The sequence below is a fragment of the Rhea pennata genome, chromosome 10 (assembly GCF_028389875.1).
Source record: "Rhea pennata isolate bPtePen1 chromosome 10, bPtePen1.pri, whole genome shotgun sequence".
Lineage (NCBI taxonomy): Eukaryota > Metazoa > Chordata > Aves > Rheiformes > Rheidae > Rhea > Rhea pennata.
In genome coordinates, this window is record NC_084672.1 from 1,619,076 (window position 1) to 1,630,597 (window position 11,522).

The following is an 11,522-nucleotide window of genomic DNA, read 5'->3' on the forward strand; positions in this document are numbered from 1 at the left end:
TAACCTCAGTCGCTAGGGAAGAAATAACTCCCCCACCACGCATGGTCATCTCAGCATCCCGAGAGCGCATTCCCAGGCAGCAGGTCCACATCCACGCCTTTATCCTCACCGGTGCTACAGGCTCTGTACTACCTCACACGGAGAGGTATTCCCGAAGATGTTCCCAATTCCCTCTGCAAATACACTTATACCCTGATTGCAAATTACTTGAATCTATTTTGTGCATTATACTGTTTTGGAAAAAAGACATGCATCTTTTGGATTAGGAGTTATTCAGAAACATTCAGATTCATGATTTACCTTAATCCAAAGGAACCTTTGTGTCCTGGTAAAACCAAAGAATCAGCCAACTGCCCTACCGTATAGGAAAGTCACAACTTCCAGTAACTTTTACCTGAGATGTAGAAGTTAGATCAGTGGCCTATGAGTATGATGCAGCCTATTTAGGCTACTATGGAATTACAGTGGTTGGTATAGAAGACTTTAGTTCAAGATAAATTAATGCTAAATTTAAGAGATCATGTTGTGTTACATAGCAAAGAGGCTCCAGATCTAGAAATGGAAGCAGCAAGACCCAGACAGGGATTCCAGACAAAATTCCATGCAAAACTTTACCCTGGGAGAGTTGCACCTTGTCCTTTGCACACCTACCTGGTTTGACCCTTCTCACGTTCCTGCCGTACCTGCCTAGTTCACCAGTGCAGTCAAATCCCACTGGCTGAAGAACAGAATAATGATACTTTTCTAGATTTGATCGTAAAGTTAATAGTTTTATCTGTAATTTGCTTTGGATTGGGATGAGATGACCAGATTATAATCTGCATAAGGGCCCTGTTGAGATGGTCTTCCTGGGTTAGAGGAAAGGGCACGGATACAATGAAACAACATGTTCAAACAAACAAATATCTTGCATTATTTACATGTAACAGTTTGACACAGAGGTTTTATTTCTTTATATGTGCATAAAACTTAGTACATAAAATAGCTTTTGGAAGGCATAGCTCCAACTGAAAAAGAAATCTGGCTTACTTATGGTGCTTCAAGATCAAACAACATTCAGTCATTTAGTCTGTAAGGTATCTATTAGAAAAAGTTCAATGCATAGCATTGCAGGATCTGTACGGATTGTAGCAGTGTATAAAATAGTGCTGTATGTTTTAGTGTAGTTTTCCTAAAAATAATGACATATTTAATAGATGTTGCAAATGGAGAAGACAAAAGGACTTCCCATATTCAAAAGTTAAACTACCAATAAAAATTATAATAAATTAATGTAAATTTTAGAAAATCTTAAATCATTTCTTGCACACAAAAGACAAATTCCTTTCCAGTTACACATGTACACAAGGCAAATAATTTGCAAGTATTAGCACTTATCTTAGAAGCAGTTGTTTTCACAGACAATATTCTTATAAATCATCCAAATCAGGTTAGCATATATCAGTGCCATAGTTATATTAGTTTTCCCTTTTAATGAAATAAAACTGTTGAATAAATAATTATGTTCCAGTGCTTACAAAGATTTATACAAATCTTGGTCAGCTTTCAAAAGAAAGCTTGTTTTCAAAAGAGTTGTTTGTCCTGTAATATATTTAAAGAGCTGTTGTATTGTCACTCAAAAGTGCATCTATTATACCTTAGTAGAGGTAATTATATAGAAAACAAATTATACACCTGTATGATTATCAAGAAGCTTGATAACATTCCACAGCAGTAATTTTTGCATTATATGTTGATGTGCCTACTACGTGTTATTAGGTAAGTCCAGTGTGACAATCTCATTGCAGGCATCCTCAAAGTCAAGGCTACACAAACAAATTCAGTGAAATTTGAAACATAGGCAAGCTCTAGTCTCTCTCAGTAACATATCTGTTAGGCACTTTGGTTTAATGTAAGGCTGTGGAAGACAAATATTTGAGTTTTTAATCTTCTAGATGATACTGCTGTTCAGGTTAAAACGTTAGTTAGGGGGCCCCTTAGGAGAGCTCTTTCTCATACTCTTTTGCAAAGGAGCCAGATCCGCTGACCTGACTAGCATCACACTGTTACATCCTGGCTAATGATCCAGCTAGCTGATGTCAAGTGATGCAGGGAATGGATCTAAAATTGCTCCACGCCACAGAAGTGTGCCCCTGCCTTAGCAAGCTGGGGCTCACACCCTCAATGAAAGCAGAATCTTTCAGAGGAAACCTGGAAAAGCATTGCAAGAGCTGGCTGCAGAGCAGCCTCCTCGGAGCTCACCCGTCAGGACTCGCCAGCCCTGTCTGCACTGAAGTCAGTAAAACAATTCACATTGATTTCCATACAGCTGAGTTTTTGCTTCCAGTCTAAATTAATAACAAGCACATTCATGTCATCCGATGATCACCAATTCTTCCATAAGGCAGAACCGATGAATGCCTATTGCTTTGGAAAATAATAGCATTTATCTCCCTTTTACATAAAAATCTAAGATTATTATAAACATTTTTTGTGGTAAACTATCAACTTGATTAAAAGCATTTCAGAATCTGTTTCAATCTTTAAAGCTATGTAAAGAAAAGTGCAATATAAAAATATTTCATTCTTGAGAAATTTTAAATAAACCTTTTCTTAAAGGGTGTACGTGAATAAATTCATCTTCATTCATACCATAGACACATGGTTTAGTTTCTCTCCCATGAAGCCATATAAATAGTATCTAAAACCGAAGCCTAATGCCCATGCAACTTCTCTGTCTGCAAAGGCTCAGGCATGAAGCTAAGAGACACTGAGCAGAGCCCAATGACAGCCAGGGAAATAGCTATGCAGATGCCCATCAGACCGAGAGTCTGAAGGGCCGAGGGAAGCGTCGAAGTGGCCAGGAGCCAGTCGTGGCGCTCAGTCATATCCATCCTGATGGCTTCCATCTGGAAGTGCGTGCCAATGATCCCGCACACGTGGAAAACCTGGTGGCTGTGCCCTGCAACAAAATCAAAAGCATTCAGTGCAAAATGCCCTGGGTTTCATTAAATTGTGTCATTTATTGTTGTGCCGCTAGATCCTCCTTTCCAAAACACGTTGAACCTCAGCCAGTTACAATTGACAGGAGAGACAGGCAGCGCTTTGCTGCAACCTGGCACGTGGCAGGTGAGCAGAGCTGCGCTTCTGCACGGCTGCGATGAGAGACCAAGGAAAACCCTTGGTGTTGTCAGGAGAAGGACTCTAATCCAGTCTCTCCTTGGTGACTGCTCTTGCAGTGCCCTGATGTGGCACTCTGAAGTGTCAGTGTGATAAATGTGATGTCTTTTGCATGAGAAATTAGTGCTTTTTGATCACAAAATGCCCTGTGAGACATTTTTGGTACAACAGGTTTCAGGAGCTGTTTCTGCTTTACTTAGGCAGAACTACTGTGTCTTGTATGTAAAACTGCACCTCGAATTGCCAGCAGGGACTGGATTATAACCTTGGAGAATCACTCCGGCATTAGTGTTCTTCCTCCCTGAAAACAGTGTGAAAATAACGCAAACTCACCCTTTGGGCACTTACCAATGTAGTCAAAGTGTCCTGGTGCAAGTCTCTCTGGCAGATGGCTAGCAAAAACGAAGCACGTGAGGAAGGCAAGCGCTGTGTGTTTGTAGTGGACCACGATCACGGCCTCTGTGCAGCTCTCCACCGCACACAGGTAGAACTGCAGAAGTAAAGAAATGGCCGCGTGAGGGAACCATGCAACGGAGAGAGAGGGAACAACCAAAGGTATCTTCCAGCCTCTGTGCTCCAAGGGTCACCTTAGGGCCTACGGGAGTCCCAGCCCAGCCCTCCACGGCCTGCGCCAGCCCCGCTTGGCTCCGGGACGAGGATGGGGCTTGGCAGGCCCTGCATGTGTCAAGGCTTTCCCCGAGGCTGGTTTCTGAAGGAGCATGCAATCTCCTGAGCGCCTCCATCACCTCTGACTGCTCCTCGTCTAGGAACAGGGCACGTGGGAGGCTGGCAGCGGCAGGCGGGAGCTGGAGCTCTGCTTGCAGGACCCACGACTCGCTACGAGAGCAAGAGCTGTTGCCTCTGTTTTATGCAAATCTCAGACTTCAACCTCTTGTCCTTAGATCTCACCACAGGAAAATTCCCACCCAGCTCATGTTTAGGAACGAAGCACAGCTTCCAAAGACAGCAAGTTTCCAGCAAGGTCTGAATGCCCTGCTTTGAAGTGAGAACAATCTGTGTATCAATAGGCACAGGAAAAAATAACCAAATCTCTTTTCCTGCTGGAGTTAGTTTTCTATTAAAAAAATAAAAGTGGATATATTTTCCAAAGTATTTTTCAGACTGAGATTAAGCAGCTGATATTTCCAACCCTGCAGGAAGCGAATGTCTTGGTGCTGTGAATACTGGCTCTTCAAGGCATACCCTGTAGAAGAGAGGAATGCTATCAAACAGGTATGGGTACGCAAAGGCCAGGGTGCGGGAAGCTTTGCTGAGCCGGGGCCGCTCCACCTCCAGAAACCTGGATGAAGACAGAGAAAGTATTTCACGTTACAGAGGCATGGCTGAGGAGGCTGATTGAAGTGTTGGATTCTGTTTTTCATCAGTTTTCTGGGCTGTGCCTTGCAACATGCAGACTGGGCATACTCTTTCCCACGGAGATCCACGAATTTCAGCCGGTACAGCGCTGTATCCTGACAATATTAAAGCTGCCAGTTCAGGCGGCTGATCCTTTCCTGGCCGAATCCCGAGGTGGGGAGGCAGGGTGAGAGGGGCACCCCTCTTCGTATTACCTGCAGAAGAGCCTCACGCTGAATCTGGGCAAAGCACCTTCTCCGCCAGCCGTGCAGGCGTGGGAATAGAGCCGCCCCGAGGAGCCCCCCAGGACTCAGCCAGAGCAAATTTGACCGCAAGCTGTGCTGAAAACGCCCCCATTTAATCCAACAGCATGCTGCTCTTTGCTCTCTCTTTACCTCTTCTCCTATTTCCTCCGCCTCCCTCACATCCTTCTCCCACCCCTTTGCTTTCCAGTTTGCCGACTGCTTTTAAATCAAATCTGCCTCCATAGCCCCTGCCCCTTCCCCTCCAGGCCAGCTCTGTGCGACGCCTCCGAGCCCCGCGGGTGCCCTTTCCTGCCGCACACCCGCGAGCCGTGCCCAAGCACGACGCCGTCTCGCGGGCGCGACGCCGTCCACCCCCGGACCGACCCAGCAGCCAGGTCTGCGCTGCTCCCTCCGCCGTCCTCCCTGCCCCAGGGCGGATGTGCCGGCGCAGCGAGGGCCCTCTAGCTATTTCCCTGGTTAGTGAATCACACCTGATTTATGGCTCAGTTCACGATGCTCTTATCCTTATTAAAAAAAAAAAAAAAAAAAAAAAAAAAAAAAAAAAAACACAGCCCAGAAGGAAATCAGATACTAAAAGCAGCTTTGAAAATGTGCAGTCTTTTTTACTCCATCTTGGCATGGCTGATTTTGCTTTTTTGTACCATTGCTCATTAACGATTACATACCAGCAGCTGGGAGCAGAGCTAGTCTTTAAACAGCTGCTGCCCCTGCAGTTGTTTTTCACTGAGTTTTTACTCTCATAGTTTCGAATTCAAGCTTTCTGAGCGCAGCAATCCCAAGGAGAGTACATCTGCGTTCCTTTAGAAGGCTTGGTAGGGAATACAACATGCAGGCTGCAATTGTCAATGTTTGTTAATTAAGCTGTATTGCAGCTTGTGTTCAAAATGCAAGAAATGTCCCCGCATACTTCTCTTTTACAGCCTGCCAAGACTCTGCAGTTGCCAGTGTAGAGAATGCAGGGAGACAGACACTAAAATCAAAAAATAAATTAGTTTGACGAGTTACCTTTTCATGACGTCACCAGTGTAACGACACCAAGCCCATTGGCTCTAACGATACCGCGTACGAGGAGGAAAGTGTATGTCTGGGTGGGGAGCAGTAGTTTGTGTTTCCCCCGACGCGGACGGCCGAGCTGCCGCAGAGGAGCCGGGTGCTTTCTCCCGCGCGCCGGCCAGAAGCGCAGCGTCCGGCTGGGCGGTCGGTCCAGCTGGGAGGACCCCACCCCACCCCACCTCCGGGCTCACCGCACGGGACTCCAGGGCCGGAGTGAAGCAGAGAGCAAACCAAAGACCTCTCCCTTTGACATCTCCTCTTCGGGGTGAGGCAGAACAAGACCGAGCTTAATAGTTTTTCAGCCCAGCGAGGAAACAAGGAGATTAACCGAACTTGAACAGAATTACAACAGATCTGCTTGCAAAGCAGAAGGGCTCCACTAATGAGATAACACCAAATACGTGTTGAAAACACAAAGAGAAGTTATGCTCAAGAGTTACACCTGCCTAAGGAGCTTCACCTTGTTCCTGCTCAGTTTGGCCCTTTCCATCAGCTCTTTCAGGAGACCTTGCTGTGAAACACCACGGTGACGGTGAATGTGCCTCCTTCTGCATTTTTTCCTGTCTTTCTACAGTATTCCCACAGTAGAAATCTGGTATTTCTACTGTATGTCCCTACTGTGGTGTCCCCTGCCAGGTGCTGCACCCCACTTCTGCGCGCAGATCGCTCAGCCGTTGCTACGTGGTGCTGTGCTAACCCTTGCCTTGCATCTTCCCACTCCCACGGCCAAGTGCAAATCTAACCTGAACACTTCTGTTTCCAAAATTTTGCCACAATATTGTAGCGTGGGCCTATGGCCAGGCACACAGCAACCCCTGGGACAGTGCCCTATTCACAGGGGACTGCGTGAGACTTCACAGAGTTCAAGCATGCTCTGCTCTCGCCGTGAAAAGCTCATACAGGTTTTTCTACTTTCAGGTAGAAGTCCGCAGGGAGTTGCCAAATTCTCAAGCATGAAAGAACATCTTTGTTCAACTGCTCATCCTGCGGGTGGGGAACACGGTCAGACGCCCTCCGCAACAACGCTGCAGGGCTACATAGCACAGCAGAAAAGATAAACACGCTTATTTACATCTATCTGCATACGCTTCCCTGCCTGGCAATTCGATCTTCCTAGGGCAAAGCATGTAAAACACACAAAAAAAGAAAAAAAAAACCTTCTGATGGAATAACTCCTAATTAACCAGCTATACAGGATTGGAAATTTTTCCTGAGAAGTTGAAAAAATTTGGTGCAGTAGGCTTAGCAAAAGCCTTTGCATGTGCTTCAGGTGCCCCGCCGAAAGCGAGTAGCTGTATCTTCAACAGCACCGAAGCGCAATCCCACCGAGCGCGGCGCGGGCCGGGGGCTGGACGGGGCGGGTCTGCCCGGCGGGACGCCCCGCGCGGGGGGACGGGGCAGCGCGGGGCCCTGCGCTGGGCACTTCTGCTCACCCGGGGACCTTCTGTCGGCTTTTCTAAGGTGACGCTCGGTGGGTTTGCCGCCTGCGCGCTTTGCAACGAGAAATGCAGAAACAAAGCGATTGTTGCTCTCTCTCGCAGGGATAGCCGCGTAGTTACGTGTTTTTTTTCACATAACTGCACATACAGTTGTGTAGCAGAAACGCTGACATTTAGATAGGCAGATCAAGAATTTAGAAGGTTCCCAGTTAATCCTGAACTGATCGCAAGCCAGTGAAATGGCTCAAGTGCTGTCTTCAGGCAGTGAGTACTAGGGCTGACGCACGGTCAGGGAGCCTCGCTTGCTAGCCCATCTAGCAAGACAACAGAGCGACGCAGAAGACAAAAGTAAGAGGGAGAAAGAAGGAAAAAGAAATGAGGAGTATAAGGAAAAAATGCCAAATCCTTACTGGCATCATTTGCAAAGACGATCTAGGAGCGATCCTGGATGCTGCAACCCCATACAGTAATACTAACGATGGGTCCAGATCTTCTGCCCCGGGGACTCTACTCCGGTCAGTAATCCTCAGTCCAAAAGACAAGTAAATCTCTTCATTTTCAACAGATACTAGAATAAGCCAAAATTTCAGGATCCATCAAAAAATATCAAGAGCTTTGTACCCTCCCTCTCTGTAAAACGCCGACGCTCAACCGCATCTCGCCCTGAGCAGCCGGTCTCCTGCGGCGAAACCGGCCGAGGAGCTTTGTTTCGGGGGCTGTCGCTGCTGAGCTCATTTCTCGCTGTCGAGGCGGCAGCAGTCGAAACACAGCGAGGTGCTGGCGACGGCACCGGGGCAGAAGCGCCCCCGGGCCGGGGCGGCGGGGGCGATGGGGCCCCCAGCGCGGAGCCGGGCGAAGAGCCCGAAACGAAAGGACCGAAGAGCGCCAAACTGGTCACCCACCTTCAGAGCACAGACGTCGCGTTTTCTGCAGAGCAAACTGCGTGATACCCTAACGGCAGATACAGCCTTGGAGAAAGTATCCACCATGAATTAGATTAAAAAAAAAAATCCTGCTAGAGTTCTGGCAAAGAACATATAGCTAGAAAGCAGCTAAGTACTTTAGACATTTTTAAGAGAGTTATTCAAAACCAACAGGCTAATTCCATTTGGGAACACAACGCCACACATCATGCTATTTATGCTTTAAAAATAATGCAATCAGCTGTGGGAATATTAGGGTTTCTCCTCTGCAGATCTGTAACACACACACGCACATAGAGCTTAGGCTGGTAAGTACTTTTTGCAGTTAAAATTGAGCACATGCTTAAATGTTTGCGGCATAGGAGCCTGCAGTCTTTACGGGGTATTAGAAACACTACGGACGGAACAAGGCGCTTGAGGCGACCGTCTTCCCCACAGCCACTCGATACAAAATTACCTTTTGAATTTTCCAAAATTAAAACTTCTCCAACTGCTTTGCAGTTTTGTTTGTCAGGCTATCCTAGTATCAGCGTGCAGCACGTTTCTCAAACTAAAACATCCTCTTCCTCCCCTTCCTGCCCATAAGGCACAAACTGTTACAAAACAGTCTGCAGTTATGAAATTTTATTAGTGGCAATAATTAATGATTATACTTTATCAGTGACAGCAGATAAAGCAAAAGGTAACTATACCTGGAATAGCAGGAGAGGCTGATGCTAACAACAGCGTTAAACACAGCGACGGGAACATAACAACAGTGGAAAGTGCCGTTGACCCATTCTTTGGGGAAAATGTACGCTGAATACGCCAGCGCAGAGCCTGGAGGTGAGGAAGGGCCGCGGTTAGTCACAGCCGCTGTTGGCATCCTCGGCAGCCTCGCGGGCACGGCCGCGGCCTCCACGGTCTCAACGTGAGTCCGTTTCTCCCGGGGCTGCTCCGGCAGACAGGTCAGGGACGGGAGCCGCTCGGGGCCGGAGCCGCTCGCCGGGGCCGGGGCGGCTGGACGGCCGGGGGCTGCGGCGCGGCTCGGCCGCCCGGGGCCGCCCGGGGCCGGAGCCGCTCGCCGGGGCCGGGGCGGCTGGACGGCCGGGGGCTGCGGCGCGGCTCGGCCGCCCGGGGCCGGAGCCGCTCACCGGGGGCCGGGGCGGCTGGACGGCCGGGGGCTGCGGCGCGGCTCGGCCGCCCGGGGCCGCCCGGGGCCGGAGCCGCTCGCCGGGGCCGGGGCGGCTGGACGGCCGGGGGCTGCGGCGCGGCTCGGCCGCCCGGGGCCGCTCGGGGCCGGAGCCGCTCGCCGGGGGCCGGGGCGGCTGGACGGCCGGGGGCTGCGGCGCGTCCGCCAGCTCCAGGTCCGGCGGCGGGCAGCAGCCCGCGCGGCACCGTTTCACCCGGGCGCCCTTCGCGCGTCCTTACCTAAGCTGTACGTGCCGAGGGCGGCGTAGTCGAAGAAGTAGCAGATGTGCCGGGCCCGGCTGGACATGGTGCTGAAGGTGTGGGCGCAGCTGGAGGCGAAGGGGTAGAGGCAGCAGGAGAGCAGGTAGGCGAGGAAGGGCCAGGCCCGGGCGCCCGCCTGGCCGTCGCGCGGGTGCAGCGAGCCCAGCAGGTGCCACAAGAAGTACCTGCAAGGCACGGGCGCGCTCGCGACACCCCGCCGGGCTGCCGGCCGGCCGCCTCCCCGCGGCAGCCCCCGGCCGGCCGCGCCGCGCCGAGCCCCCCATCCTTTGAGAGCTACTTTATTTTTCGACGGCTGCAAACGAGGGCTGGATTGCAGCCTCATTAATCCCGTAAATTGTCTGAAGAGTCAATGCTTCAGCTCGTGCTGCATAAATTCTTACTTATCTTTTGCTTGTACCTCTTTGCCGTTGGTGCTGCCAGACGGATTCGCCAGAAACCAAACCCTTCTCCTCCTGCCTTTGCAAAGACCCTCTGCAAAAACCCAGCCGTGTACCCCTGCGGATTTGCAACCTCTCAAATGCACAATATTAGATTAAAAAGGCAAAATAGGTTCTGTACCAGGTAGGCACAAAGTGCGTCCAGATATTGAGGGTTTCGTTGGTCATCTGGAAGACGCTGAGCAGACAGTCCGTTGCAGAGCTCCTCGGGTGGCGATACCCAAACAGGATTCCCAGCTCCTGGTACCCCTGCAAAGACAGGAGGGGAAAGAGCTGCCCGGCAAGCTTTGGCCCTGGCGTCGTGCCCGGGACTGCGTGCGGCGGGCCAGCCGCCCAGTCCCGCAAGAGGCACCAGCTGCAAATCATCGGAGAAGGGTAAGCAGCTCCCAAGGAGAGGAGAAGGACACGCGCTTCGGGGTGCAGGAACCTGCTGCGGAAGAACCTTCTCCCGTGACACATTCGGGGCGTTTGGTTAGCTAAATAAGAAACTTTTCTTGGTAGCATGAAAACATTCCTTTCAAGCTTGCTTTTGACGAAAAGCAAACAAGAACAAAGTCCGAGGTATTTCCACCTCCCTTTTTAAACCTTGGCACGTTACAGGCAGAGCAGACCACCGCAAAGCTCATCCCCGCTCTCAGAGCCCCTCGCCCTAGCCGGAAGCCTGAGAGTCGCGTTAGGACGCTCTCTCCGGGCGCTCGGGACAGGGCCGGCGCCGGGCAGCTCCGCACTCACCTGGGGCACCTGGCTGCTGCTGAGCAGCCGGGGCAGCTTGAGGCTCAGCATCGCGCGGCCGCCGGCGCTGCGGCTCCGCAGGGCGCCTCGCGGCTCGGCCGCCGCCGCGGCTCACGCGCCGCCCGGCCGCATCTCCGCCGCGCGCCTCGGGGCGCCGCGCTGCCTCCCTCTTATCTGCAAAGCGAAGGTGAAAGGAAGGAGTTTGCGCCAGGAGCCGGGCCGGGAGCGATCAGCTATAAATAAACGATCGCAAAGTTATTCCTCATATAAATAAACTCGCTAAAACAAGCATCCCGTCACCCGCGTGCCAGCAAAACGAGATATTACAACGCGGCGCGGTGTTTTGGGAGCCTCAGCCGTCGCACAGCTTCGCACCCTGCCCCGGGGGCCAGGCTCCTCCGGAGTGACCCGTTCGCGCCTGCTTGGCAGCCGTCCCGCGCCGGCCGGCAGGTTATCCGCCGCCACCGCGGCCCCGCGAGGCCGTTTTAACCCGGAGGAGAAAAATTAACGAGGCGAAAGAAAGCGATAAAGCCGGCGCAGAGCGGAGCCGGGAGCGCCTTCGGCAGCGGGGCGCGCTCAACCCGGGCAGCCGCCCCGGCCCCGCTTGCTCCGGCGGGCGGGAGAGCCGGGTCTCGCCCCGCTCGCTGCACCCCCCCGGGAGGACGGAGCGGCCGGCGCGGAGGGCGGCCTCCTTCCCCATCGCAG

At 51.4% G+C, this 11,522-nt stretch overlaps 1 protein-coding gene across 3 annotated transcripts; it reads right to left on the bottom strand.

Moving 5' to 3' along the window:
• Positions 1-912: 912 nt before the first annotated feature.
• PAQR5 (progestin and adipoQ receptor family member 5) lies at positions 913-10,922 on the bottom strand. Of its 3 annotated transcripts, XM_062583545.1 has the most exons (8): positions 10,818-10,922; positions 10,207-10,334; positions 10,046-10,119; positions 9,607-9,812; positions 8,889-9,015; positions 4,363-4,459; positions 3,508-3,649; positions 913-2,941 (listed from the first exon to the last, which is right to left on the bottom strand). In XM_062583545.1, exons 4-8 carry the CDS (start codon positions 9,671-9,673, stop codon positions 2,694-2,696), a joined length of 681 nt encoding a protein of 226 aa, XP_062439529.1. In that variant the 5' UTR covers positions 9,674-9,812; positions 10,046-10,119; positions 10,207-10,334; positions 10,818-10,922; the 3' UTR covers positions 913-2,693. The 3 variants fall into 3 exon arrangements, with proteins under 3 accessions (XP_062439529.1, XP_062439528.1, XP_062439527.1); XM_062583544.1 differs by lacking the exon at positions 10,046-10,119 and having other exon boundaries at positions 9,607-9,695; XM_062583543.1 differs by lacking the exon at positions 10,046-10,119.
• Between the last annotated feature and the right edge of the window lie 600 nt (positions 10,923-11,522).

Bases quoted from the DNA above. Each gene is read 5' to 3' on its own strand.
- PAQR5 (XM_062583543.1), bottom strand. From the start codon at position 10,868: ATGCTGAGCCTCAAGCTGCCCCGGCTGCTCAGCAGCAGCCAGGTGCCC. The intron at 4,460-8,888 runs GTATAGTTACCT...GTCTTCATCCAG, and splicing joins AGCCTCTCCTGCTATTCCAG to GTTTCTGGAGGTGGAGCGGC. The intron at 2,942-3,507 runs GTAAGTGCCCAA...ATTTTGTTGCAG, and splicing joins AGGACACTTTGACTACATTG to GGCACAGCCACCAGGTTTTC.